Source organism: Exophiala oligosperma (genome assembly GCF_000835515.1).
Source record: "Exophiala oligosperma strain CBS 72588 unplaced genomic scaffold supercont1.4, whole genome shotgun sequence".
Taxonomy (NCBI): domain Eukaryota; kingdom Fungi; phylum Ascomycota; class Eurotiomycetes; order Chaetothyriales; family Herpotrichiellaceae; genus Exophiala; species Exophiala oligosperma.
In genome coordinates this window covers 3,324,938-3,351,138 of record NW_015622821.1, presented here as the reverse complement: position 1 = coordinate 3,351,138, position 26,201 = coordinate 3,324,938, and the positions used below count along the sequence as shown (strand labels likewise).

At 50.1% G+C, this 26,201-nt stretch overlaps 12 protein-coding genes across 14 annotated transcripts; 5 read left to right on the top strand and 7 right to left on the bottom strand.

Annotated features, from left to right (window-relative positions):
* Positions 1–611: 611 nt before the first annotated feature.
* PV06_05299 lies at positions 612–3,822 on the bottom strand. 2 transcript variants are annotated; one of them, XM_016406289.1, is made up of 5 exons: positions 3,804–3,822; positions 2,904–3,739; positions 2,098–2,783; positions 1,461–2,030; positions 612–1,402 (listed from the first exon to the last, which is right to left on the bottom strand). In XM_016406289.1, exons 3-5 carry the CDS (start codon positions 2,590–2,592, stop codon positions 707–709), a joined length of 1,761 nt encoding a protein of 586 aa, XP_016264495.1. In that variant the 5' UTR covers positions 2,593–2,783; positions 2,904–3,739; positions 3,804–3,822; the 3' UTR covers positions 612–706. The 2 variants fall into 2 exon arrangements, with proteins under 2 accessions (XP_016264495.1, XP_016264494.1); XM_016406288.1 differs by having other exon boundaries at positions 2,098–3,739.
* Positions 3,823–4,097: 275 nt separating this feature from the next.
* Positions 4,098–5,510, top strand: PV06_05298 (uncharacterized protein). Its single transcript, XM_016406287.1, has one exon. The coding sequence runs from the start codon at positions 4,555–4,557 to the stop codon at positions 5,143–5,145; it is 591 nt and encodes a 196-aa protein (XP_016264493.1). The 5' UTR covers positions 4,098–4,554; the 3' UTR covers positions 5,146–5,510.
* On the top strand, positions 5,493–6,636 carry PV06_05297. Of its 2 annotated transcripts, XM_016406285.1 has the most exons (3): positions 5,493–5,658; positions 5,726–6,114; positions 6,213–6,636. In XM_016406285.1, exons 1-3 carry the CDS (start codon positions 5,625–5,627, stop codon positions 6,336–6,338), a joined length of 549 nt encoding a protein of 182 aa, XP_016264491.1. In that variant the 5' UTR covers positions 5,493–5,624; the 3' UTR covers positions 6,339–6,636. The 2 variants fall into 2 exon arrangements, with proteins under 2 accessions (XP_016264491.1, XP_016264492.1); XM_016406286.1 differs by having other exon boundaries at positions 5,726–6,636.
* A 201-nt stretch (positions 6,637–6,837) lies between these two features.
* On the top strand, positions 6,838–9,036 carry PV06_05296 (uncharacterized protein; the record flags this gene model as incomplete). The annotated part of the gene is made up of 1 exon (XM_016406284.1): positions 6,838–9,036. The coding sequence occupies one exon, from the start codon at positions 6,838–6,840 to the stop codon at positions 9,034–9,036; it is 2,199 nt and encodes a 732-aa protein (XP_016264490.1).
* A 401-nt stretch (positions 9,037–9,437) lies between these two features.
* On the top strand, positions 9,438–10,632 carry PV06_05295 (uncharacterized protein; the record flags this gene model as incomplete). Its single annotated transcript, XM_016406283.1, has 2 exons — positions 9,438–10,082; positions 10,210–10,632. The coding sequence occupies 2 exons, from the start codon at positions 9,438–9,440 to the stop codon at positions 10,630–10,632; spliced, it is 1,068 nt and encodes a 355-aa protein (XP_016264489.1).
* Positions 10,633–10,865: 233 nt separating this feature from the next.
* On the bottom strand, positions 10,866–12,795 carry PV06_05294 (uncharacterized protein). The gene is made up of 2 exons (XM_016406282.1): positions 12,510–12,795; positions 10,866–12,414 (listed from the first exon to the last, which is right to left on the bottom strand). The coding sequence occupies exons 1-2, from the start codon at positions 12,701–12,703 to the stop codon at positions 11,664–11,666; spliced, it is 945 nt and encodes a 314-aa protein (XP_016264488.1). The 5' UTR covers positions 12,704–12,795; the 3' UTR covers positions 10,866–11,663.
* Positions 12,796–13,430: 635 nt separating this feature from the next.
* PV06_05293 (uncharacterized protein) lies at positions 13,431–14,630 on the bottom strand (the record flags this gene model as incomplete). The annotated part of the gene is made up of 1 exon (XM_016406281.1): positions 13,431–14,630. One exon carries the CDS (start codon positions 14,628–14,630, stop codon positions 13,431–13,433), a length of 1,200 nt encoding a protein of 399 aa, XP_016264487.1.
* A 929-nt stretch (positions 14,631–15,559) lies between these two features.
* On the bottom strand, positions 15,560–17,994 carry PV06_05292 (tRNA-intron endonuclease). Its single transcript, XM_016406280.1, has 2 exons — positions 17,766–17,994; positions 15,560–17,531 (listed from the first exon to the last, which is right to left on the bottom strand). Exon 2 carries the CDS (start codon positions 17,507–17,509, stop codon positions 15,998–16,000), a length of 1,512 nt encoding a protein of 503 aa, XP_016264486.1. The 5' UTR covers positions 17,510–17,531; positions 17,766–17,994; the 3' UTR covers positions 15,560–15,997.
* On the top strand, positions 17,897–18,798 carry PV06_05291 (H/ACA ribonucleoprotein complex subunit 3). Its single transcript, XM_016406279.1, has 3 exons — positions 17,897–18,303; positions 18,361–18,410; positions 18,472–18,798. Exons 1-3 carry the CDS (start codon positions 18,176–18,178, stop codon positions 18,486–18,488), a joined length of 195 nt encoding a protein of 64 aa, XP_016264485.1. The 5' UTR covers positions 17,897–18,175; the 3' UTR covers positions 18,489–18,798.
* On the bottom strand, positions 18,783–20,188 carry PV06_05290 (uncharacterized protein). The gene has a single exon (XM_016406278.1). It carries the CDS (start codon positions 20,139–20,141, stop codon positions 18,819–18,821), a length of 1,323 nt encoding a protein of 440 aa, XP_016264484.1. The 5' UTR covers positions 20,142–20,188; the 3' UTR covers positions 18,783–18,818.
* Positions 20,189–20,651: 463 nt separating this feature from the next.
* On the bottom strand, positions 20,652–22,657 carry PV06_05289 (uncharacterized protein; the record flags this gene model as incomplete). Its single annotated transcript, XM_016406277.1, has 3 exons — positions 20,652–21,879; positions 21,925–22,578; positions 22,608–22,657. 3 exons carry the CDS (start codon positions 22,655–22,657, stop codon positions 20,652–20,654), a joined length of 1,932 nt encoding a protein of 643 aa, XP_016264483.1.
* An 897-nt stretch (positions 22,658–23,554) lies between these two features.
* PV06_05288 (uncharacterized protein) lies at positions 23,555–25,502 on the bottom strand (the record flags this gene model as incomplete). The annotated part of the gene is made up of 3 exons (XM_016406276.1): positions 23,555–23,883; positions 23,939–24,802; positions 24,851–25,502. The coding sequence occupies 3 exons, from the start codon at positions 25,500–25,502 to the stop codon at positions 23,555–23,557; spliced, it is 1,845 nt and encodes a 614-aa protein (XP_016264482.1).
* Between the last annotated feature and the right edge of the window lie 699 nt (positions 25,503–26,201).

Below are 26,201 nucleotides of genomic sequence, written 5' to 3'. Positions count from 1 at the left end.
ACACGCACGAACTGATGAAACGTCTCGTGTGGTCCTCACGTAAGTTTTTGATCCCAAGAACTCACAAACGCCGTATTGATATCTAATGCCCTCCACAGCTTGCCGATCGTGGTTCAAGAATGGGAAGATCCATGGCCCTGTCACCGCCATTTATCCCGGCAGTCGTCTACATTTCTTTGAACTGCTCAAAGAAGTCCGCTGGGAGGACTACGATCTCACCTACAAGACCAACAACACCTTCCAGTTTCTGGGCAACGGATACACACAGACCGAAGTTAGTGAGGACGGTGACCCAGTCTGGTACTTTGATGATCCTTTCACCAAGATCTGAGTCCCGTTATATAAGAGACAAGATTACCTCGGTTGGTGACCCGTGTCAAGACAACACTTGGACGGGTCTTGCGTGTTGTCGAGGTAGTCAGATCCGGGATAGAACATAACGATTGAAATATATCTACAGTGGTTACTAGTCGAGCCTCTAATAATAAAATCACTTGAGAACCATTGTCAGTGTATCGTGGCCGATACCAGGTAACCCTCACTGGAATTAATTTAGCCGTCAATCATGCATAGTCCAGCATATTTCCGGAACTAGAAGAGAAAGAACTAGAAGAAAACCCCCCGTGAAAAGATAAGTATCTTAAGTTTGAAGGAATTTGTAGGTCCGATTGAGAGTGCCTAGTCAAGGTCCATATCAAGGGTTTCTTCATTGGATCAAAGTCTTGATCTTTATCAGACACTCCGACGGTTCCACAGTGATATTTTCAAGCAAGCCGAAAGGTCTTCGCTGGGACTTCATGGGTAAGAACTCGAAATTCCAAACTAGCAGGGCAAGAATAATCCGCATCTCCATATAAGCGAGTCTTTTGCCATAACATCCTCGGGGTCCACCTCCGAAAGTCATCATCGGACCTTTGAGAGCATCAAACACCTCGTTTCCATTGTGGTCCGTGTCCAGCCACCTTTCTGGGAGGAACTGGTCCACGTCGTCTCTAGCCCAGTCTCGAATTTTGGATAGCTTGGAGGTCTCACTTCTCAATTCGTTATTGACGGGGAGCTGTGGCTTCAAGAAGCCCGGCCCGTTGAAAACGAATTCGACTTCGGTCCCTTTTGGGATAGCATGGCCCAGGATTGTAGTGTCGCAAACGGCTTTCCTGGAAACAACGGGTATGACAACGCTAAACCTGAGGATCTCCTCGTTCACGGCTTCCAAGTATGGAACGTTGGCCTTTGTAATTTCGTCCAGCGTCAATTGACGTTTCTCCCGAGCGGCTTCGGGGAATGCTTCCTTCAACTTGGAACGAAGTTTCTTTTGAGGGCCCTCGATGTCCGCAAGGTACATCAACCCCCATGCGAGCGAGTTCGAGGTGGTGTCATGGCCTCCAATGAGATAACCAAAAAGCTATATCAGAGCACTCAGCATACTGTTTCGGCACACAAAGACGAGTTAGCAGACTCACCTCATCATATATATAGCGACTGTGATAGTTGGGTTCTCGACCTGACTTCCTCGCAGATGCTCTCTCACGGAAAATCAGGTATTCCAACCCGGTTTTAGCATTACGTTGCGCTTCCTCATCAGTCGGAGGTAGTTTTGCAACGGCACCGTCAATCTGACGGCGGGTCATTTGTTCTTTTACCTGTACAGCATTCCGAAGCGGTGGCATGTGCAGCAATATCCAGCTGTGAATGTAGGGAATAGGTGAAGAAAATCCGACACTTATACTTTCGGTAAGATCCAACACAGCCTGACCTTCGGGGTCCATAGCCAGGCTCGAAAATTTGTAGGGTTCGTTGAGGTCAACTTGACGTGAAGCCCTAGGATTATCTTCTGCCAAAGTAGCCCTAAGCTGTTTGATGGTGCAGCTATCCTCGTCTTTGAGGCCAAAGGAGACGGCCATTATGATATCAAAGGCGGCTTTGTGTATATCCCACTTCACATCGAACGGTCGACCATTGGCAATGATTGTCTTTGCTTTCCACAAGTCCAGTAATGCAATTGACTTCCGGTAGATCTCAGGAGCATTAACCTAGAAAAGACAAGTTAGTTCAATAAGAACTTGATCAAGCTATCAGGACGGAGTGGAAGTTAAATACATCATTGAGAAATCCAGGAAGCATGAGATCCTTCATTAATTCTTTGTGGAATTTGAATTTCGGAGTAGGTGTCTGGATAGACAGGAATTGCTGTGGAAGCAGAGCGCCAAAAGCGTTCTGCTCACGATTACCACGATCAAACTCCTTGTATCGTTTCATTAGGATGTCGCGTATCTCGCGGTGATCACACAATAGGATTGAAGGCTTCCCGTCGAACGGATGGAGAAAGACCTGAACCATAGGAGAATTCAACTTCAGACACTGTGCCTGGTACCATTTGCGTTGCTCTCCATATTTCTTATGCCAGCTCATCAGCGACGGTAGGTCCCCGAACAATCTCCCCTTGGCTTCTTGATTGTAAGGAAGCCATGGTAGAGGCTGCGGGTACAGCCTTTGGCGAACCGCAGCAAACAGTAAACCTGCAGCAATGACTACCACAGCAACTTTTAGGAGAAGAGAACTCTCCTCGAGAGCACTCTTCACGAGACGTTCCATCTTCGTGCCTGGATCTATGAGTAAGGCTTAGAAACACCAGATCCCGCTTCACTACAGCCTTTCTTTAACGCTCAAAGGGCCTACAAGCAATGCTGAGATTTGCGGGGCGTCCATTGGACTCCTCGGGTCTTGATACATCGCTTGTCGGGTGGCTGACGGGAGAACGTCTAGGTATAGGCCGAAGGATCACTCTGCCAACCGTCAATGTATTTCTTCACTAGCAGATCATGTTTCCCCGGAAGAGTCAAAGGCTGTGGGGACTCGGCAAAAGTACAGTCGCGAGACAACAAACCCAATCGGAGCCCACTCACCCGAACCCAAGAGCCTTCCGAACATCACCTCCGATTGGTTATAACGCTCTCGAAAGCGTCGACCACAACCCTGAGTGTGCAACGATTTGACCTACCTATCCAGTGCCCGTATCTGGTGCTAGAGATTGAGCTGAAGTACCCGTTGTGATCAGTTTGCACCAAGATTGACGTTGGTGATATCAACCAACTTGAGTAGGTGGGTAAGATGATGTTCACATTCACGCCAGAGGGACATATTTCCTCTACACCCCGACATGTCATTGAACTGAAAGATTTTAGTGGCCACTCACAACAGACCAGTACCAATACCACATTTGTGATCTCGCCGGGTAAGGGCAATGAGTACTTTCCACAAATGAATGGCGAGGTGAAAGCAGCTTCGTGATTGACTCGGGTATCGTATGTTGTCGGGTCTCGCAGGGTGTCGGCTGTCGTCACATCCCACAGTGACTACCATGGGTAAATCGGGAGACAGAGTGCTGATGCTCGCAGTCGTTATTATCTCCACGTAGCTCTGGGATCAAAATTGTCAATGCAAGGCTCGAAGGTGTACCCTAGAACATACCCTCAGGCGCCCACCATTGGTGATTTGGGAATTTGGGGATAATTTTCATGACGTTAGAGGCATGAAAACCTATAGTTCTAGGCGCCGGACCTAGAAGCCCACCTTAGTGCCACCTAATTTTCAAGGGTCCCCGCAGGCCCCAACCCTAATCCTTTCAGAATTGCTCCTTAACCCTCCCGACATATGCCCCTAGAAATCCTCTATAGCTGTGTTCCTACCTTTGTTCTCCTCTTACTTGTTGAATGGTGACCTTATTATGTTCTCCGGAAGCCTGGGGCGTTCCTCTTGCGTCAAAACGTAATACTCCAAACCATGTCGCTTTGGAGGGCACTGACCATGCTTGGAAGGATCGAGAAAGGTGTACGTGATGTAAGTCAGTGTCGGATAAGGCGGATTGAAGTCGACGAGGTCAATGTTCCGAGAAGAAGTGATTGGTGAAGAGCGAAGCATCGTTGATGGCATTTACTTGTACGAATACGAGATGCGGCTCCGGGTGTGGCTGATGTGATCCCAAAAAAAGACTAGCTCGGCTTGGCGGCGTCGTGTCTGGCTAGTGATGTTCTACATATATGGAGTATGACGTTCTATTTTCATCATTTATTTATTCGCTGGCCCCTTGTCGAAATGGGGCATCCCAATGTTCGTAACTGGATGAATGTCTCTCGTCAACAACCTGTCACGGTCAATGTCAGCCCACAAAGGGGCGAATGGCTTCTCTTTTCCGTTGATCTCCCTTGTTGCCGCTCGATCCAGGCCTGACCGAAGCTCAAATCAAGGAAATCGTCGAGCTAGAGCGACCCAGATATTGCCTAGTTCCCCGGAACCTCGAGCCTTGTCGACCATTGTGCATTGAGATGGTGACGCATTCCTCACACTCGCTTGTTTCACAACTGGTTTGCCTGAAATGTGCTGTATTCACTTCTTACGAGTTAAGGTATATATTGATTGCTCTTCCTCCCTTTAGAACTTGGCCATCCTTTATCAGTTGAACCGTAGCAATCCCATCCTCAAACAGTTCACTTGAAGAGAAACCAGTCCATTCTCCGTCACAACACACATTACATACGCACGACCAATCCTACCACCATGCAGCTCACCAACTTCGTCCTCCTCCTCGCAGCTGTCCCAGCTCTCGCCCAGAACCCAGCGAGCAGCGCCGCCTCCGGTCTGTCGAGCATCGTTTCATCCGCCACCGATAACCTTCCGACCGCCTCTGGATCTGGTGCAGCATCCTCCCTTTCCAGCTCTATTGCCTCAATTACATCTGCTGCGGGTAGCTCTGCTTCTGCTGCTTCATCCTCTGCAGAGTCCAAAGAATCGTCAATTGCTAGCAGCGTCAGCTCCAAAGAGTCCGCCCTCTCATCCAGCCTCTCCAGCTTGAGTTCCGCCGCCGCCAACAACGCCACCGGCGCCTCTTCATCCCTCGCCTCCTTGACCTCCGCAGCTAGTTCAATCTTGGCCAGCATCTCGAGCGATGCTGGTAGCGTTGTCAGCAGTGCTACAAGCAGAGCCGGCGGTGCCGCTTCGTCTGCTTCTTCCGCCATCAACTCGGCAGCAAGTGGTGCCTCGGCGAGTGGCTCTGGTGCTTCCGAGACCGGTAATGTAGCTGCTGCTCTGCCCACTGGTCTGACCGGTGCTGCTGGTGCTGCCCTTTTGGGTCTCGCTGCTTTGTTGTAGGAGGTTGCACATCTTAAGACGATACCGCGAGACGAGTTTTGTATGGCAGAACTATTTTCAAATAACTTCATAATAGCATAATGTGTGGAGGGGTGATGTCAGGACACGACAAAAAAAGTCTTTTGGTGTGACGGATATCTTGATGTGACAAGAACGCCGATAGGAGAGTGTTAGCATAGTCGATGATATTGCAATCATATTCTTCAATGACCCCTGGCGTCTTTCAAGTAAACAAGCAGCAAAGACATTGTGGAATGTAAGAGGCTGATGTACTTGGTCAAAGGTATTCCCTAACTTGAGTTCATCATGGTTTATTAGCGACGTGATAGTAACAAGCTACTCGATGACTTTCCCCCATGTCGGAATGTTTGGTGCTGTGAGAGGTGATTAAGCTTATTGTACACTACTCCGTAAGCTTCGACCAACTCTACAAATCCTTGACCTTCCAACCCAGTCTTGTCTCAAAGTCAATCTACACCATGTCTTTACCAACAACAAGAAGGATAGTGACAGGTATGTTCTCTCTCTTTAACGTATGTCCCTCTTGCCCGTGATGGAGATTGACGGACAAAATACCCAGGCCATGACAACAACGGCAAGGCAATCATAACGTCCGATGCTGTGCTGACTCCTGCCAACCCTCTCGACCCTGAGGGCAATCCGCCCACTGGGATCATCCCAGGGTTTACCAACCTCTACAAGACCGATGGCATCCCGGCGAAAGCGCAGACGCCATTTGTCGACGTCCACGGTAAGAAAATTGGCCTCGTCGATCAGTCCGGAGTTTACTGCCGAATTGTCGATTTCCCCGCAACCGGCGATGCATCGGACAACGTCAACATCATGCACCGAACCCAGAGTGTGGACTTTGGTGTAGTGCTGAAGGGAAGCATCAAGCTCATTCTCGACGATGAAGTCGAAACAATCATGAATGAAGGAGACGTGTGTGTTCAAAGGGCGACTATCCATGTAAGTTTCTACAGTCACTTGTTGGCTACGTTTACATTCGACGGACCAGTCCAATAGTAGGAGCAACAGCTTGTACTTATCAGCGGTGTTGAATCTAGGCCTGGAAGAATATGACAAACGAGAACTGTCGAATGTTATTCGTTCTTGTCCCCTCGGAATCTGTCGTAAACGAGACTACGGGAGAAGTCTTGGAGAATTCATCCACGAAGGCGTTGGAGGAGTGATGATGGGATACCGGGTTGCAGTGCAAAACACCGACACGGCCAATTCGCTTTATCTTGTGGAATGGGAGGCCTTTAACTGTCATAGGGAGGTATGAAGCTTTATCGAGGACACATATCGTATATCTTCAATAACCTGGGCTCGATGGAATAAGGGGCCTCCCCTATACTCGTACAGGGTGAAGCTGCCAGCTGAAAGACCACCAGGGTCGATGATTCCTTCTAGGGCAATGGTGAACCAGTTGATAAGCAAGTCTCGAGAGTATTAAGATGGGATATTAAAGATAGAGAGCCTGCGGGCACTGGGACCTTCAAATAGTTGCACGTGACCGTTGCCAAGCACGAACCGGACCGAAAATTTTCCATCTGGTCACAAAGTGGCCATCGGTGCTCAACCCACCCTCGTACTGTCCTCCGTACAACCACCTCAGAAGTTGCGTACATCGGTTGACCGACCACTTGTGGGCTGTAGTACGACAGGCTATGTGACTCTATCTCCAATATGCCGAAAGAACGCCAAACCTGTACGGAGTGTTCTATGCGTCGCCAGAAATGCGATCGCAACATCCCCTGCAGCCGCTGTGTCAAGCGCGGCGACGGACATAAATGTACGAGGGAGTGGCCGGACGGGGGCTACGACCCAAAGGTCCATCGTATCTATCCTCGGACATCTACAGGTCAAGGCGATGACAGCCCTGCCACCACAGACAACAACACCTCCCCTGCGACGACCGCCCAAAATGTCTCAGACATGCCCATCCCGCCCTCATCCAAGAGAAAATCCGCCTCGGTAAAATCACCACCTAGCCCCAACCCTCGTCGCCAACCTAATCCTCTCGGTCTCGGCCCCCATCCAGGCAATGGTCCTCTCTCGGATCCTGATGCTGCAGCCAGCACCCTGGAGTTTCTTACCTGGGGCCGATCAAAATTCTCCGATTACGATCTCAAAGCCCTGGAACTTCTGAAGGAACCGCATTATGGTGGTGCCTCCTCGGTTCCCAAGGATTCGGGACCTGACTGGGATGTTTCCAATGGATTTGGTGGTACAGGTGCAGCTCAGGTATCGTTCTTGCAACTATTACTCCCAAATCGTCGACAAGTTTTTCAACTCGTTGAATATCATATCAACTCCATATTATGGTATCATGCATGCTTTCATGGGCCCACCTTCTACAACGAGCTCAACGATGTCTACCAAGGGCCCAGTGGTCTACAAGTCCGTAACATGGATCTAAGATGGACTGCTATCTTATTTTCAATCATGGCAGCGAGCATGACCTGTGCCAGCGACCAAATAGCCTCGTCATGGGGGTTCAAAAAGAGCGAAAGGGCCAAATTGACCAGACAGTGGTACAAGGCCACAGTCACATGCCTCAACCTGGCTGACTACATGTGGCGACATCACATCTACTCTGTGCAAGCCATCGCCATCCTGACCATGTCAGCGCATGTGCTGGGCTTCAGTAATACTCAGAGTACACTGCTCGGGGTAGCTCTAAAGATCGCTCAAGGTTTAGGCCTCCAAAGACTTGGCCCAGAAGAAGAGAGCAACAATCCTACTGGAATTTCCATCGTCAGTGCATCAGCACAACGAGAAAAAGCCATCAAACGGGAGACCGGCAGGAGAGTATGGTCTCAACTCTGCATGCAAGATTGGTTCTCCATCCCATTCTCTGAAATGTACTCGATCCAGAGACATCATTTCACCACGATAAAATCCCTGCACGTAGATGACAACACGATGGAACCCATGCCCGAGGATATGCCTTCGGTGACTAGCTTCCAGAACACTCTCGTGGAGATGGCCGCGTTGATGCCACAGATCCACGATGCCATCATAGCGTCCAACACCCTGTACACCAAATACGAACAAGTCGTTGAATATGACACCAAAATGCGGATACTGACAACTGAGCATATGCCATCCTTCTTCTCGAACAACGAACCAATGAAGCCAGAGTGGCCGCCCTTCGTCTCCTGGGCTAGGCGAAGCTTGACGATATGCTTTGCCCATAAGATCATCATGATCCATCGAGCATTCCTAGGACGTAGCTTCACGGAGCCGGCATTCGACTTTACCCGGCGTACGTGCATGGCGGCTGCAAAGAGTATTTTGAAGGAGGCCAGACAAGCTTATGATGAGGAGGGGCCTCTGCTATGGATAGATCAAGCTTTCATGGTGGCGGCTGGGATCACCCTAGCGCTGGACATTTTCCACCGCAAGCCCAACGATCCGGAATACGAGGAACATCGAAAGCTGGTCGAGAATACCATCAGCATGCTGGGAAAATTCGAGAATAGCATGATCGCACTGAGAGGGATCCGTCTCTTGTCGTCTCTTCTTGCCGAACAGGCTCGACTCACAGCGGACCAGACATTGGAGAACTACCGAAAACGTTCGAACGACACGTTAGGTGATCCGTCGCAGCATAAGAGGCAAAAGTTCAACGTGCCCAAGTTTGTCGAGTCATTTGTTGGTAACGATTCGTTCACGCATTCACTACGGACGGCCAACAGGGGCGGCGAACCGAGCCTTGATCTTTTCGAACCTGAAGCGCGGACTCCAGCTCGTACACCCATACCACAAGATCCATCCTTCACGTCTGATTTCGGGTACGAGACATTCGAACAATTGTTTCCTCCGCACACCGGTATCAGCAACAATTTTTTGTTTGAGGATCTTTTGAACTTTGATATATGAGTGGCTAGGCGAGGCTGTTCGATCGGATAGTCCATATTCGTACGACCGTTTGAATGATTTCATTGGACGATAAACGTGCGGGGCACGGAGTCCAGCCTTATCAGGTCGTACGCGGCATGTTCGACTTTCCACTATCACAGACGACACGAGAACAAATGATTTTCAAGCCATTGACCCTTTTTCTTATGAATAAAGCATATAAAACGTCCTCGCTGTCGTCCCTACATGAGATTTCCGACCAGCAAAAAGTCTCCAAAGCCACTTGGTTGATAATTAAAAAGTAGGAACTGGCGCTACCATCATTCTCCGCAGCATCAACCGGGACTTGTACTCCTGCGCGTACCACGACTCCATTGCGACCTCACGTACGGTCCCCAGACTAGTTTCCTCTGTTTATCAAAATGTCATCCGACGAGACAAAATACGTCGACCGGGCCATCCCGACCATCTCACTCGCCGACTTTGATGAGCGCGTCGACGAAATCACCGCGTCACTGGTGGAGGCCGCCGAGAAGGAGGGATTCTTCTGCGTGGTCGACCACGGCATCAGCAAGCAAGAGGTCGACGGCATCTTTGCCCAGTCGGCGCGGTTCTTTGCGCTCCCGGACGAGGTCAAGGCCAAGGTCCCGTTCTCCTCGGCCCACAACGCCGGGTGGGAGAAGAACAGCCAGGTCCGACCGTCCACGGGCGCCGCGGACCGGAAGGAGTCGTACCAGATGCAGTTCGGCCGCAACATGGACGGCAAATGGCTCGACGAAGAGGACATTGCGGGGTTCAAGGACTCCAGTCTGAAGTTCATGTGGCGCGTGCAGGAGGTCTCGGAGAGGCTGATGCTCTGCCTGGCTCGAGGGCTGGGGTTCCCCGACGACTACTTCATCCGCGCCCACGACGTCAAGAGACCCGAGAGCCAGACCGTCGCGCGGCTCCTGCACTACTTTGAAACTCCGGCAAACACAAACGGAGAGGTGTGGCATCGTGCCGGCGCTCACACGGATTGGGATCTACTCACGTTGCTGTTCCAAAAGGCCGGACAGTCTGGGTTAGAGGTGAGCTTTACTCTCTTTGTTTCATTTCTCGAATTTGACTTTTGAACTTCTTTTGCCTCTTCTCCTTTTTCTCAAGGTTCGGACATCAACTGACCTTCGACCCTCCTTTTCTTTTGGCTTGTCACAGATCTGTCCAGGGAGAGAAGTGAGCACATCTTTCGGCCACGGAGACACGTGGACCAAGGTCGAACCCGACCCAGACACCAACGCCATCATCTGCAACATCGGTGACCTCCTCATGTCGTGGTCCGACGACCGGTTCAAGTCGACGTTCCACCGAGTCAAGGCCCCCTGCGACCCGGACGACTACTATGGGGAACGGTACAGCATCGCCTTCTTCAACCAGCCGTGCCGCGACACCCTCATCCAGGGGCCCCTCAAGAAATACCCCCTCGTCACCGGCGAAGAATTCACCAAAAACGCCATGATGCGCAATTTCAACGCCCTCGAGGCCAAGAGGCTCGCTCTGGCCCAGGCAGAAACGAACAACAACGTCAAGAACCTGTCGGTCGTGGACAGCGGAAACGTGGTTGCCGAGGTCGGTGCATAAGGCTTCCTGAAAGCTTCAGAGGGTCATGAAGAGGCCGCGGAGCCTGGTGTTGAGAAGGAGAAAAAGAAAAAGAAATGCAAGCATTGATGTCAAGTGAGATCAGTGTACTGTACGAGGCTCCGACCCTGTCCGATTTATTGCAGTGATTAGAGCTTAGAACTCCGTATTCATACCATGGCTGTGGCTCTACCTTTCGTAGAAAAAAATAACAAAGGTCATGCCTCGAAAGCAGTGAATAAAGCCGTGTCTGATTTTGTCCACTACGTATGTTCTTCGCGCTATATTCGTACACTGTACATTGACGGGTTGCGGACTGCTATCCTCCTGTCCCGTTCTTCGTCACCCACAAATCTTCCTTCTACGTACCTCCTTTCATTCGCAATGGCCAACCCATATGTGCTCGTACACAGGTCTGATCTATCACACAGTTTCCACGCGATGAAAAAGCTCGTGAGCGTGAACTCACGGAAACACAGGAAGATCCGCACGTCCTGCGAATACGAGTACCCCACAGAAGCCGGTTCAATTTGACAAGTAAACTTGCACTCGTGCTTCTTGCGGTACTGGTTCCCGGTGAAGTGCTCTCCAGCCACCCTTGCTAGCGTCTGGTCCGTCACGAATGCTACTCCGTAGTCCCAGGCGAATCTCGTATTCTGTCGTGAGGAGATGCTCAAAGTCGAGACAAGTCTCGCACCATGGAAGGATAAAAAACTGGGTGCGAGAATGTAGTGTGATACATATGTCGAGCCAGATTTGTGGTAGTGGTCTTGGGGAGAGAAGCTCCATTGCAGTGAGCTCCCAATTGATGGTCTGAGCCAGAATGATCTTTGTTAGTGTTGCTCTGCGACTCAAGACACTATTGCCAATACAGCAAGATTGCATGTATAAAACGCCGTCTCAAGATAGAGTGAGACCTCGCGTGCGCTTTCTCTGAGCCTTTCGTGCCGACAAGAGATGTGCGGTATGACATCTCAGCATAAAGGTGTTCGGAGGAGACGAAATTAATAGCAGTTTCCCGGTGGTTTTTTTCTTCATCCCTCAACACCCGTCTTTTTCTTAAAGACATCTCTCGCCATCATGGTGTTGAGAACGGCACAGTTGAAAGCGGCTTCCCCGGGTGGGATGACGACGTAGATGTAGGTGTTTTCGGTGAACCGGGCGAGGAAACAATTGAACCTCGGGGTCTGAACCTTGAACAACAGAAACCCGGCACTGGCGGCTGTCGTCCTCGTGTTCCTCGCCACCGTGTGCTTGTAACTCTTCATGATGTTCGAGATGCGTTCGTGCCTGTCGTGGTTCGGGTTGTCCTCGCCGTAGTGCGTGACGACGTTTGTGACGGTGAGAAAGGTCGACCGCTCAAACAGGACAATCTCCTCGGCCCGGAGTTGTCTCGCAAACGCCTCGAGGAACTTCTCGATGACGACCAGGTTCGGGATCATCTTGTGCACGATGCCCGCCCAGGCCTTGTACAACGTCTGGTCCCAGATGCTGCTGGCGAACGTCTCGAGGCTCAGGCCCTCGGACCTGGCCGTGATCAGGCGGCACCTCTCCTCGTAGATCCTCTCCCTCAGCTCGTGCTGTACCAGGTCCATCTTGTGGATCAGACAAAAAACGTGTGCCTCCGGACTGAACTCTTTCAAAGCCTTGATGACCTGACTGTACGTCTCGAGATCCTGTTCCACCGCCCTCGACTCGATGTCGAACACGTATATCAGGACTTCGGCGTCGGAGAAGACGTTCTCCCGTTGCGCGTTAAGGTAGGAGTCCATGAAAGCATCTTGTCTATGGTTGTCAAAGTGTTAGCAGACGCAACCACAGCAGAGCTCCTCCAACCGCGACAACTCTGTCAATTCATGGGGTTTTTTGAGTGCACTGACCCTCCACAGTCCCATAGATTCAACGTCAAGTTGCCCATGAATTTGGCATGGCTGTGTTCGACATCGATAGTCGCCCCCAGTCTCCGGACGTCCTTTGCGACATAGTTGCTGAAGATGATGGATCGCATGGACGACTTTCCCGATCCACTCTTGCCCATCAACAGGACCTTTTTCTTTCGTTTGCGAGTATCCATTTCTGAGACGAGCGCTTTGCTGCTGGTATTCCAAGAGCTTTGCTCTGTCAAATGTTCGAGTATAGTGCAAGAAGCACAGTACTCGAGTCGCATGCAAGCGGGGTATGAAAGCCGTTCGAGGTCAAAAGATGATGCGCATGATACAAAGTTGTACCGTATCATCACCCGGTCGGAGTATATAAGCCAAGGCGCAGTTCTTTGCCCCGTACACCATCCTGACTGTCCAATTCGACCTCCATCTCCATGTCATCCGTATACCACAAAGACTCTATTGTTGGATTCTTTGAGGCTACTCCAGGAACTGGGCTCTCGCGTCAATCTCTTACTTGCTGCGACTTCCCTACCAATTATACGCGTGCTAGACCGGACTGATTCTGATACAAGACACCGTAAGAAACACACCTCCTTAAGTATTCTACCAACTCCGTATCTGATGCTCGAACTGTACGTATTGTGAATCCAAGGTACTGTTGACGTGCCATGCACATCTAGCTATCTATTATCTTTCATTCATGCACCCAACCTGTCTAAAACCGACGCCAGTCTCACCAACCGAGAGTGCTTCAGAACTAGGATTTAAGCCATGCTTCCCGCGACACCGTCTGGCTCTCTCGACAGCAACCATTTGTTTCTCTCAATGAGTTCAACTTGGTCATACTCCTGAAAAGACGCGGTATCTCAATACTCACACAACCCTCCAAACCCTGCTCATTCCAACGTCAGAACGTTAGGAATATGCAGGCGGCGCATCGTCACTATCATATCCTGGCGCCACATATATCAATGCGATAGGTAACTCAAACTCGAGGTTGGCGCGAATGTTCAACTTCTCCCCCTTCACTCGACAACACACCTTCAAGTGCAAGGTATAGGTATGCTGAATGGACCCCAAGAAGAACGTCGGTGCCAGAAATTGTCGTACGGGGAGTGACAAGGTTGTACAGTGTTGAGCTTCCAGACTCTCCTCGAAGCCCTGTCGCCACTCAGTCACGGCCTCTTCAGACGTCGAGATGCTTGAGCCATGGAGACTGCCTCTGTCCTGGATCCTGACATGATTTCCTTCCGAACCCGAGATCTCCCACTCAGTCGAGGACCGTAGACTCCAACGTGCAGACATGGCCACTTTTGGTTCTGGGGATTTCAGGTCTTGTTGCCGGTAATTAGCTAGCCTCAAGCGCCAACGAACCACCGTCGACACCGTGTTCTCCTGATGCCTGAGGACGATCGGATCATACCCTGTCACGTCGACGGTCAACTCACGGCGCGGCCGCGATGCTGCGGCGGGTCTGAAGTGCCTGAACGGATCAAGACGGGCCGCCCACTTCCACGTCGACGACCTTTGTGAGATACCGCGCTTGTATCCTCCTCTCGGTCGGAGAATCTTGGCTTCGGCAAACCCTTCCCTCTCGCTGAGGCTTTGACCCAACATGTGAACCTCCTGACATACGGTCCTGCCCTTCCAATCCGACACCGAGAGCACATATCTCACGACGAGCTGCATCAACGGCGACGAGTCCGACGACGAGTCCGAAGTGTCTTTCCCGATGACCTCGATGGACGACGGCAACTGTGACGCATCGAGGCCCGGCGATGACGATGACGAGGACGACGAAAACAAATCTATCGTGGTACATTCTTGTGGTGTCTGCAGCACCATGGCCCGACAGACATTCAACAAATCTTCCGACCGAACTGGGCGGGCCTTGAAACTGACAATCCCACCACTGTTGGTAAAGGTCTCGTATCGAAGCAATTCGATCACTCCGTAAAGGTGGACGTTGACTTTTGTTCCCAGCAGATCGAGCTGCTCATCTTCGTCAAGCACGACTTGGAGGTTGATGGGTTCGCTCAGTGAGAGGGTAGGCACAATGGGTCTAACCGGACTGGACCTCGTATGGTCTATTGGATTCAGTAAGTTGAGTTTCATGGTTGTGCTTGTGATTGTGATTGTTTTCGACAAGTATTTTCTTGTTCTTTGTGTCTTTTTGATTATTCTTTCTTCTTGAACAGAGTATGATGCGACAAGAAGAAGAAGATGAAAAAGGGGACTTGTATGTTCTCGCTCTGGAGGTCCAGGTTCTGAAAAGAACAAGACAAGTTCCAATGATCAGCGGTAACAATCACTTGTCCTTTTTCCTCCTCGCTCCTTCCCTCTACGTGTACCACAGGTAGGCAACTCATTATGTACCCTTCCTTCGTTTGGTGTCCTTTTTTTTGCTCTCTTTCTCGCACGTGGTTTCAGAGTCTTACTTACTCCGTACTCCGTTCCCTTCCAAAGGGCAATCGGATCCCTTACCCATTCCGTCCAAAAAGACATACTGACACCGGCCTCCCCTCCCGTCCGCCGAACACTGACTGACCACTGATCTTCGATCAAGTTATCTGGAACGAGTCATCGTGTTAGGTCTCATGGAATCCACCGATTTTTGACCCAATCATCTTCAAGAGTCACCAGTCATGACCTTGAACAATCCACATCATAGGCGCGCAATGCAGTTGTCAGAAGACTTATTTCGCAAAGAAAATGGAAACAAAATAACGCATTTGGACCGGGACCGAACCGACACGCATTCGCATCAAAAAAAAACAGAACTGTATCGAGCGCCAGGAATTGGGCCTGATGGTAACATGCTGACTAGACGACGGATGGTGTTCCCAATTCAGAGATGACCCGATCGGTCCCGCTTCCCGAATTGGATACGAGACCTGTTGATACCCGGGGCATCTCTTACTGAGTACAACCAACGGGATTCGTAGCCAGGATGCGAAGGTCGACGACATACTCCGTACACCCTAAGGTACCTACCTACCTTACCCTCGGGTACTCTGTAGACCCAAGCTACAGAAGCCACTCGTTGGTACTTCTTCGTATGGCTAACCTCTTCGTACGTTACGGTTTATTCATGAGAGCATATGCGGGCCATCGTGATTTAGATCCAAGACTCAAGGCTCACAGACTCAGACTTGACAGGAACCATAACAATATCCTGTTTTCAAACCGGGACCATCTTTTGTCTGTGCCGCAAGTACACCCTCACACTGTCATCTACAGTGCAGTACAGTACACAACCTACATTCTCAATATCCCAACTAAGATGAGTGTCCATTGAAACCGTAGATACTCATGAATTGGTCTCGAAGATCAACAACTGTCTTTTTTGGCCCTCATCGTCGTACCGGATACAACATTTTTCATTTTGATGTGAAATTTACTCCACATTGGGAAGGAAATTGAAGTCTCATCATCATCATCTCATCATTTTCATTCTTTCATCATCAAAATCATTATAATCCTCAATCCCTACTCCGATTCGGAGTCCAACGCCGTACATTGACATCCCGAATTTTGTACCGTGAAAGAAGTAACCCGATGTCGATGTCCCGGGAAGACTTGTCATCACCTCCGACCACAAAAGGAGGTGGGACATCGACATAACATAAAACCAATTGTTTGTGTACATTCGCCTGAACCCTATTGACGCCGTGCAACCACCACCAAGACTTTTTGGTCTTTTGCTCGATCGACTTTGTAGACTCGGGTGAATCCGTCCAGTGCGGGTGGGTGTATGATGGAACAATCACGACGGCGAACTCGGCGTGTGAAAAGGCAGGACCTCGATTGTACAATAAATAATCCGTGGAAAACTTGACCCCCGACCGGACCACCCAGCCCAGGGATCGATAATGGTGGTACACAGCGTATGACAACATGAAGGGGTCGTCGGGTCCGGCTGGGACGGAAAGACTTCGTGGGGGAGAGTAGGAATGGCGGCGGAAGAGGGATAACTGGGAAGACGGAGGCAATACGGCGTCGCTGTCGTCGCAATAGATGTCAAGCACCCCCAAGCCATAAGACAAGAAAAATGCCTCTTCGAGAGACAGATTCAGATGTTCTTGGTTCTCCTGGGCGGCCTCTGCCTCGGGTTGGGTTTCCTCCATTGCCGTGGTCCCAGGATTCTTAATCGGTGAAATCACAGGCGAACTCAAGTCAAATTCCCTGGCCTCGATGGTGGGTGAGAAGCGGACCGTCTTGGTCCGTTGTAGTCGTTTGACCGGTCGACCGTCAGTGTGGCTGGCCTCTGACGACGTTGAAGTCGGAGGAGGTGTCGGAATGCCATTCGCCTCTATCGCGTTTTTCCATTCGTGAAACCCATGTATTGAACTGTTGTTCTCTTTATCTTCTTGGTTTTCAAGCGTTGGAGTGCCGTTGGCAGAGTCCAACACACTCCCAATATCGTTCAAATCCCGAGCATTCGTCTTGAGGACATTTTCTGAGAGAACTTCACCAACCTTGTCCTTTGTCCGTGATTCTTCGGCCAGTTTTTGCTCTATCTCTTCTTGCTCCTTCCGGGCACGTTCCTGCTTCAACTGTCTTCTCTGCTGTCGACGTTGAGCTGTATTTTCTTCCGCCGTGACACCTTGCTTCTTGCGATTGTCCATCCACGTTGGTTCACTTCGGCTCAAGCTTCCTCGACCAAAAAAGCCCATCTCCCATAGCTTCCTGATGGTCCCGGCATCTGTAACATGGATGGAAGAAGTCGCCGAGGAGAAATATCCTTTATACGTCGGTCTTCGTGGAGGGGCCAGGATTTGTGTGAGATACGACAAGGCAATGGCGACGAGGGATAGCGGGTTGTGTGGAATGAGAACAGGAAGAGGGTGGACTTCGATGGGCAGGAGATTTCGATGTATATAGTTGTAATTGGGCCTACGAGGTCGTTTCTGCTGTGGCTTTGAAGAAGACGCTTTCGGGTCCGTCCCAGTACTTGTCTTGTTCATTGTTGATACAGTCGAGGAAGAAGCCATGTTGACCTCATGGCACTAAATTCTAGGTTGTTTCGAGGTCAGCCTTTTTTGCCATGATAGCTATAGCCAGGACGAGGAGATTTTTCAGAGAGATTAAACAAATCAGATACCGTTGTAGTCTAATACATTGCGCACATTGGAGGCAGCTGAAATCAAAATGCCACCTCCTCGGCGAAAGAAAAGAGTCATCATGTAGTGTAGGAACAATATGTAGAGGTGGAGTGATGTTTACCAGCTAAGGGTTGGGCAGACTTACTTCTCTTCCGTTGTGCCGCAGAGCGACAGAGGATGCGAGGATACGAATCTGATGCGCGGTCGAGCATTTAATGCAGGGCGAGAGGGTTTCGCTTGTGGATGGATGGAGAGATGTTTGGATTGTTGGTGAATGAGGTGTGTGTAGAAAGAGTTGCTGTTGGCCCAAAAATCTGGTCTGCATCAAAACTTCGGGCTGCGCGGGGAAATTATTTGCTTCGCCAGTCACTTTTTCTGCCCAAATTTTTAAACCGCCGCAGTCTCTGCACTTTCAGTTGCATTTTGCCGATCCTCGTCCTCCAACCACAATCCACCGATTGGTATCGCTTTTTATTCTTCTTCTTCTCGGCACGGAATAGTATATCCTTCAGACAGGACGGTCGAAAAAAACGCACAGCGCCTCCCGAAAAAAAGATGCATTTGATGTACACCGAGGACCCGGCCACGGGCAAGAGGGTCTACACTCTGAAGAAAGTGCTCGACGGTGTGGTTACAAAGTCGGCGCATCCCGCGAGATTTTCACCCGATGACAAATATTCGAGGTACGGAAGAGACCGCGCAGGTGCAAGTTCTGGTAGCATTTCTAACCCGGTTGGCAGGCATCGAGTCACACTAAAGAAGCGATACGGCCTCCTTCTCACGCAACAAAGTGCGTTTGCCTTCCTAATTCCTCCGTTTGCCCAGACGTTCGAGTGCTAACCCGTGCGCAGAAGACGAGAAGAAATAAAGAGGATGTTTCGCCACTGACTGTCGGGGGGTGCAATCCAGTTTTTGATGGACGAAGGGATGTTCGATGGCAGAGGAAGATGAATGGTTGTTGGACGATTCACACGGAACAATTTCAGCTATACCGGAAAACGACTCATGCAGCTTCGCCTCTGACACTGCTGAGAGGTAGTGTTTGTTTCTAACAGGTAGCCCTGGGTACGGGACGAATGGCGTTTGGCGTCTGGGACAGAAAGGAAGGGATACCCAGAAGCCTTGACATATTGTACGGTCATGGTTTCATAAAATCAAAATTCATGGCTTCGTTAAAATCCGAGACTTTCCGATACTTCTACTGCCTCTTTCGAGAATTGATGTTCCTACCGCCTCCCACCCGGATCCGTCCAGTGTTCTGACCTCGATCGCCAGTCAGAATGCTAGGAAGCGTGTCTTGATCCATCAAATCTTTCTCTTTCGTCCTCTTCATCGTTGACATGGCTCTAACGTACTCCTTCTGATCTTCAGCCAGGATCAAATCACCGCCCCAACCACCTTGTCCGCCGCCTTGCCTAGGTCCTTTCCACTTCTGATTCGAAGTGCCAGCAGTAGGTTTAGGAATCGAGAAGACGTTGCCCCTATTGTTCCATTGCATGTTTGCTTTGAGGTGCAACTTCACCTCCCCCTTGTCGCTAGTCGTGCAGCTGACTCTAGTCAGTGTAGGCTTGCCGCATCGTGGACAAAATTGCTTGTTCATGTCTTTGGTGGTGGCAAAGCACCCATGACATCTGAGTATGAACTGCTTGATCTGTGAGATCCGTTGGCAGTTTTTGGTGGACAAGAGGTTGAGGTTCATCTGAAGCAGTACGTTTTGCATTGCGAAATCGCCTGTCATGGTGGCGACCTGTAAATGTTTCGTTTCGCTTTTAGGCTTGGGTTTGCTATTGGCAGCCTCGTCTTTGGCCTGCCGTTTCTTGATATTTGAAGGTGTAATCCAGCCATCATCCGAGTCGGATTGTGCGTCATTCGTCGGCACTTCGACGACTTGTTCTGTGTCTTCTTGAGATGGCAATTCCTCTCGGCCTTCCTCTATTTCGACCCCTTCACGTTCTTGTTGTGGTTGGGCTGCCTCGACCTCACCGTCCTGCAGAGTCATAGACTTGACATGAGCTTCGATGGAAACTTGCTCGTCGTTATGGTTTGTTTCTTCGTTTTGTACCGGGATGGCCTCGACAGTGGACGCATCCTGCTTCGTAGTCTCGTCTGGCTCTTTCTGCGGGGGTGCACCATTCAATCTCTTTTGTCTTGGTGTCGCTCGTAACCGCCAGTCGCCTCCATTCCGCTCACACTCAAGATCGTATGCCAGTGCAAGTACTTCAAAATCGGTCTGACTGAGCACGGCACCGTCACCGGTCTTCCTAGCGAATTCCTTGACATGTTTGACGCTTTCGGGTTTCGGGGTCCGAATTTCGAGAAAGGGTTTGTAAAGTGTCTCTATTCTCGTTCTCGCTTCCTCGCCTCGTATTTCAGCGATCACAGAAGGAGTGGTCACAAGAACATGGCCATTTGCCAGCAGTGTAGATATGCCAGGTGTGTTGAGCAGAAGTGGTGAGGAGTCTAGGAGGATAGTGTGGATCGGCTTCTGCTCTGCAGGCGATTCAATAGAATTTTTCGACATGACGGAAGTGTCGATGCGGAGACGGAGAGAGAGAGAGAGAGAGAGAGAGAGAGAGAGAGAGAGAGAGAGAGAGATTAATCTTGTAATAGAGATCCAGATTCATCAAGGCCAGCGCATTTTATCGAAAAAGTATTTGTGAAATCTCGAATCATCTTATCTTATCTTAGTTGGTGGTTTGAATTTTAGTGTCGTCGGCAGAGGGAGAGGATCCCCACATTGAATTACTTACTTAGTATCCTCTTAAGGACACCAGGCATTACGAGTACAATGCGAGTCGAGCGCAAGGCTAGATCAAAGCGATTTATTTATTACGATCATCAACGGCGGAAAAGTCGTTGAGTGATATTACACTGTATGTCTGCCCAACGGAGGCGTTGCTCCCTGCCGGCGACCACTCAACCTTCTATCGTAGCCTTCGACTTGCATAATCACCATGAAGCTCCTGGAGCACTATAGATGTACCCCGTCCTGACTCTGGTAAAATGCATGTTCATAGTGCGACTCCTGCACTCATTGCAAAAACTCAAATTCCTCGATCCCCCAATTCAGGACGTCAAAATGGAGATCGAAGCCAAAAGACGTCGCGAAATCCGGGTCGAAGGAACTCGAGTAATTTGTATTTTCAGTCGGCTCAGGTGCAGCGATTTCACCTGATCTCGATGTTGCCATGGAATGAGGGTCCGGTGCCGATTCTGAAACACTCATACTGCCTTCCTGGTTCACAATGTGTGAAACGGCACACCGGTCGAGATATGTTTTCGTTTTCACCTGTCCGCCCATGTGAGCATATATCTCTGGAATAAGAGTATGCCAGTTGGGGTTCGAAACTGCCTCTTCAGGCCCTGAACGGTCTTGTTGCCGGTTACCAAGGTTATATGCGTCAAGGATTTTCGTTAGGACAACCCGCCCGGCCACGGCCATAGGGATGGAGCTGTGATTCTGCACGATACGCTGCAAGTCTTGTATGACGATCTCGATATCCGATTGCATTCTGCTGTGTATGGCGGGACGTTCCACAAGCAAGAATACTGCTATCGAAACTGCCGAACAAAAGATTTGGTAGCTCTGGGCAAGCATTTTTTGTGACCGCTGGAAACGTGATGGATTCGCATCGCGAATCGCGTGATAGACGGCGAAGGCTCCTTCGACAGCCTCGATGCATTTCGACCAACAGTCATTGTGAAATCGAGAACGGAGGAACGGCCGGTATATTCGGATTCGTTGGACACAAATTGAATTGTGGATGACGTGGTGCTGCCATTGGATATGGTCGAACACTGGAGGCAGGGTAGAACTGATGACTGTAGAGTGGCCTCGGTCCACGCGTGTCTTTAAATACCATGGATATTGATCCACAATCGTAAGGATCTCCTGGTCGATCGCACATACCTCTTCATAGGACGCGGATGCAGATGCACTGTTCGCGTAGAGCTTGTTAAATGTTTTGAATAATCGTGCGCGGAGAACATGTAGTGCCATCACAGTTGGTTCATCAAGCGGGCGGCAGTTGATTGTTGTACTTGTTATATCGCAATCTTCACAATTCTGTGGAAAAGGTACGTCGGAGAGATGTGCTTGAATCAATGGCTGCCGATCGAGGCAGAGGGATTGGTAGGTATCGGAACAGCACAGGTCCCACCATAATCGATGCCGGAGCTCAGAGGCCAGATTTGTGGCAGGAGCTCGATCCTTGTCAAGGTGAATGGCTTGAGCACAGCGTATGGCCTGACCCATAGCGCTAGGACTAGTGAGCAAGGGTATTGGGAGAAGTCGAGGAACATACCTATTCAACGCTTCGACGGCCTTCGTTGCATACCAATAAGATTGAGATTCGATAAAGACTTGAATTTGTGTCAAGCAGGGCTTAGAGTCGTATTCACCGGCATGCAGAGCCTGGCGAGATAGCCGGAACCAAAGATGTCCATCGTCCCGTATTTCTGAAGCATCGTAACCGACACTCTCACATGCCCTAGGATCGATGTACAGTGCAGTAAGCGATATAATAACATACAAAAGGGCGAGCCAGACCAGATCGATGTCCTTCACAGGTTCCACCCAGAGGGCCTCATACTTTTGACGGAACGACGGAGCATGGATTGCCTGGTAGATCCAGTTGATGTCTTCGAAAAAGTAGGCCACAAAAAGATCACAGTGCGACCGCGAAGGCAAGAAGCCCGCAAGGTGAATCTGCCAGGCAATCTTCTCGGAGGGAGATAAGCTGATACCAGCACCAGCGAATAATGGAGGCAAACTGGCCAACTGGTGGCCTCTCTGAAGGGACTGAAGATTTTTGTGGGTGTGAAGCGCTTCGACAGTGAGTTCTGCTAATCCGGCAGGCGGGATTATGGTGCTGGTTTCCAGGACCTGATAGTTGACGTTGCTTTGTGGTGGTCTTGAATTGCGTTCAACTTGACCATCACGCTCGTTGCTGATGCTACTGCCAGGTGTCAAGGTCTGGGTACGGACCGGCGACTGGGTCTCAGGTGCAGCACTATATGTTCGTCGAGTCGGCCCATGGTTCCTTGAGATAGGCACCTTGACTTGCTGGATCTTTTTGGCCTGGTAAGGTTGACAGCTGGCTTCACATTTATGTCTGATGCAGCTTTGGCAGGGAATGGTCCGATTGCATCGCACCTGGAAGAAGCCAATAAGTCTGATATCAATGATGGACGTCTTTCATCGAGCATACCTTGCGTTCTCTGCAAGGACGACAGCTGAGAATTTTGTAATTCGCTCCCATTTATGATGTCTTGAAGGCGATTAGGCAGACAAGACGAGCCGAGACATCTATAGGCCTGAATCCATGCCAGCTTTCACTCATGTTATCTCATGTTTGCAAGTTGGCTTCATTGTTGTCGAGTTCAGGAGAGATAAGAAACGCTTCGGCTATCCACGGGCCTCTGAACTAGGTCTATCGCATGACAGCATGGAGTGTAGAGGGGCAGATGTTGAAGTGGATAGAAGTCTAGAAATTCTCGGCTTCTTCCATCGCTGATTGCTGCATTTTTATTTCTGGCTTCCTCCGACTGGCCGAACCCACCCGTCCGCCTCGTAATGATACGGCTCGGTTTGCAGCTGTTGATAACCAGCAGAGCACAAGATGATAGGTAATCGTTACTTCATGTACTGGACTCGTTCTTCAGGTATCATTATTTCTTGTTATGGTACACGCGTTATACACGCCCACACTTGTATAAAATTCCAATTCTTTGCAACCAAGCGTCATTCATGTCATACAGTCATGATTGAGACTCCAAGAAAACAATGCGTTTGCTGAAAGATTGTACCAAGACAACGTATACGAGTACAAACCCCAATAATGTGATGCACAAGACTCTTTACTGACTGTAACGCCCACGTGAGAAATTCTGCAGCCTAGCTAAATGTCTGCAAACCGATGTTGCGAAGCACATTTATCTGACCATACCTGATCCCATTCTTGGAGGCATGCTTTGTCTAGCGAAACTTGCCTGGCTTTGCCTGCGGGAGTTGAGTGCTCGGGAGGCGTCGATGCTGGCACGTGAGGCGCGCCTTGAACCCGAAGTCCCGGACTGGGACGGCAAATAAGAGAGGCGGCGACCGTCGTTATCTGCGCGAGCTTCGGCAAGCGACTGAGCGAAGGGCGATCTCTTTCGCAATACTGGTCCCCACCAGTAGATGGCGTAGACCGCAACAACAAGGAGAGTAGCAATACAGGCAAGAATAGTGACGGCGTAGTCGAGGTGATAACGACCACCAATATCTATATAATCAGTTAGTAAGGCAAGGGACAGACAAAATTGTATAGTGGGACTCACTCTCGAAGAAAGGTGTTGCCGGAATGGTGAGAACACCAGCAAGGAAATCTCTGGACCAGCCGTTGCCACCAGTAGCCGAAGCCGAATAAGGGCCATATGCGCAAATCATATAGTCGATTGTTGCCATATAGATTGAGTAGTTGGCGATACCAACGATGGCTGAGAAAATCATGGAGCCGATCCAGTGGATGGGAGGACCCTGGATAGTCCAAGCAAAGCCGAAAAGACCGATTGGAAGGGTGGGAGCTGTATATAGAAGCCACCACAGTCGAGACTCGTACTGTGCCTTTTCGTCGCCAGGGTTTCGCTCTCGCTCCTTGATATTCCTCTTAATCGCAGGGATGAATGAGATCCAAGCCAAGAGATACCCAATGCCGAGTGGCAAGAAAGCAAGACCAGTGGCCCAAGCTGAAAAGTTCCATTGTCCATATACCAAGGAGAATGATTGAATGAACATGAAGATCAGAGCGTCCGAGAAACCACTGAGGAGCGAGAGCGTGAGGACGATGGGCTCAGTCAAGAACATCTTGAAGGGGCGCATCCAGGTAATGAGAACTTCTCGAACAGAGAAACGATCTCTGAAAGGTTCCAACTCGTTAGGTCCCCAGATGTTTTCACCAGTAGCCTTGCGTCTCTTCTTTGCAATTCGGTCCATGAGAACCGTCGATCGGGTCTCTGGAACCAAGAAAAAATGTGCAGCTTGTACGAAGCCGCCAAAGATCAACTGGATCCAAATAGCCCATCTCCATGCAAGGTACTGTTCAACAAATCCACCAATGATAGGACCCAGCACTGATCCGAAGACAGATGAGAAGACCACATAAGCCACAGCATATTGCTGGTTATCCGCATCCCAGAGATCAGCTATAGGTTGTTAGTAGAAACCCTAGGACACAAGTGTATTCAACTCACCAATCATTCCTAGGGTGACTGAGCCGCCAGCGGAGCTGAGGCCACCAAGAGCTCTTCCGACCATCAGAGACGCGAAATTAGGTGCAAGAGCGACAGGAAGTTGCCAGATGTTGACGAGAGTAAGGGAAAGCTGAAGGATGGGCCAGCGACCGAATTCCTCACTCCATGGGGCCCAAAGTTCACATCCAAAAGCGTAGAGGACCAAGAAAATCATAGCACCGCAGCGGGCGGCCTGGGCGCTAACACCGTACTCCTCCGAGATACCCTTCAGACCGTTCGAATATAGCGAGGTGTTGAAATTCATGGAAAGCTGGACAAGGAAGATGACAGTCAACACAGTCCATTTCTTCCACTCGGGCCACGAGTAGCCGAGCTCGTCCATGCAGTCATCTTCGGTTATTTCGATCTTATCGAAATTCTCGGGTTCAGGCCCAAGATCTTGTTGCTCCTTTTCCGAGAGGGTAGTCCCGACATGTGTTGCTTCCGGCCCATTTTCTTCAGGCTTGTTGGCAGGTACATCGCCATCGCCTCCGATCGTGGAGGCCTTCTCCCATTCACCGTTTTCTCCTTTCGCTCCTCCGGTCGATCCATTCTCCTGATCAAAATTTGGGGTATGGAGGGTAGGCTGGTGATCCTGATGATCTGAAGCCATGATGATAGACGACCAACAGAAGAATCTGTAGAGGTGGTCCAGAAAAGGTCAGGAATAAGATAATCCGCAAAACAAACAAAATGTGGGAGATGACGGGGTGCAGCAGAGTATATAGAGAAAGGCGGGCTGGAGGCGGACACCTTGTGCTGAGGACCCTGTGCAATTATCACCGTTGCAAGGCCCCAGATGCGTGTAGTGGTAGCGTTTCATCACCCACACCAAGTGTCAGTATAAAATGTGCGATGATATCAACAGTGGAGTGTGGCCAGACGACCCGACAAGGCCGAATCCTGTACAAAGTCAACACTGAAGTCACTAGCCTGCGCTATGACGAAGGTTGCCATTGTTGAACCTCGATTCCACTATCGCTATGGAGCAGGAATATGAGCAATGACAGCTTTGTACTGGTCAGCCGCTATTGATGGGGAGGGGCCGGGTGGGTGCTCGTGCTGTACCTTCGTGAGCCTTCCAGCCAACGATGGTCAGCTGCATCACGCCTGAGGATATGGCGAGAACCTTCAACAGACAAAGGGTTCTGCTGCCTGTCAAGTACTTTGGATACAGCAGCCTCATTCATACCTGATGAAAGATCTCATGATGCCTTTTGGAAATTGTATGCGACTCAAATGCTTGTTTTGCTCAGTGGCGCCGATTCTTTGCCGAGGCAGCCACCAAAGCTTGGCACAGCCTTATGATGAC

Excerpts from the sequence above, each read along its gene's own strand:
- PV06_05299 (XM_016406288.1), bottom strand. The coding sequence starts at position 2,592 with ATGGAACGTCTCGTGAAGAGTGCTCTCGAGGAGAGTTCTCTTCTCCTA. Across the intron at positions 2,031-2,097 it reads TTCCTGGATTTCTCAATGAT|GTTAATGCTCCTGAGATCTA; the intron begins GTATTTAACTTC and ends TGTCTTTTCTAG. Across the intron at positions 1,403-1,460 it reads GTCGCTATATATATGATGAG|CTTTTTGGTTATCTCATTGG; the intron begins GTGAGTCTGCTA and ends GCTCTGATATAG.
- PV06_05298 (XM_016406287.1), top strand. The coding sequence starts at position 4,555 with ATGCAGCTCACCAACTTCGTCCTCCTCCTCGCAGCTGTCCCAGCTCTC.
- PV06_05297 (XM_016406285.1), top strand. The coding sequence starts at position 5,625 with ATGTCTTTACCAACAACAAGAAGGATAGTGACAG. Across the intron at positions 5,659-5,725 it reads AACAAGAAGGATAGTGACAG|GCCATGACAACAACGGCAAG; the intron begins GTATGTTCTCTC and ends CAAAATACCCAG. Across the intron at positions 6,115-6,212 it reads TTCAAAGGGCGACTATCCAT|GCCTGGAAGAATATGACAAA; the intron begins GTAAGTTTCTAC and ends TGTTGAATCTAG.
- PV06_05294 (XM_016406282.1), bottom strand. The coding sequence starts at position 12,703 with ATGGATACTCGCAAACGAAAGAAAAAGGTCCTGTTGATGGGCAAGAGT. Across the intron at positions 12,415-12,509 it reads AATCTATGGGACTGTGGAGG|ACAAGATGCTTTCATGGACT; the intron begins GTCAGTGCACTC and ends TGACAACCATAG.
- PV06_05292 (XM_016406280.1), bottom strand. The coding sequence starts at position 17,509 with ATGGCTTCTTCCTCGACTGTATCAACAATGAACAAGACAAGTACTGGG.
- PV06_05291 (XM_016406279.1), top strand. The coding sequence starts at position 18,176 with ATGCATTTGATGTACACCGAGGACCCGGCCACGGGCAAGAGGGTCTAC. Across the intron at positions 18,304-18,360 it reads CCCGATGACAAATATTCGAG|GCATCGAGTCACACTAAAGA; the intron begins GTACGGAAGAGA and ends CCCGGTTGGCAG.
- PV06_05290 (XM_016406278.1), bottom strand. The coding sequence starts at position 20,141 with ATGTCGAAAAATTCTATTGAATCGCCTGCAGAGCAGAAGCCGATCCAC.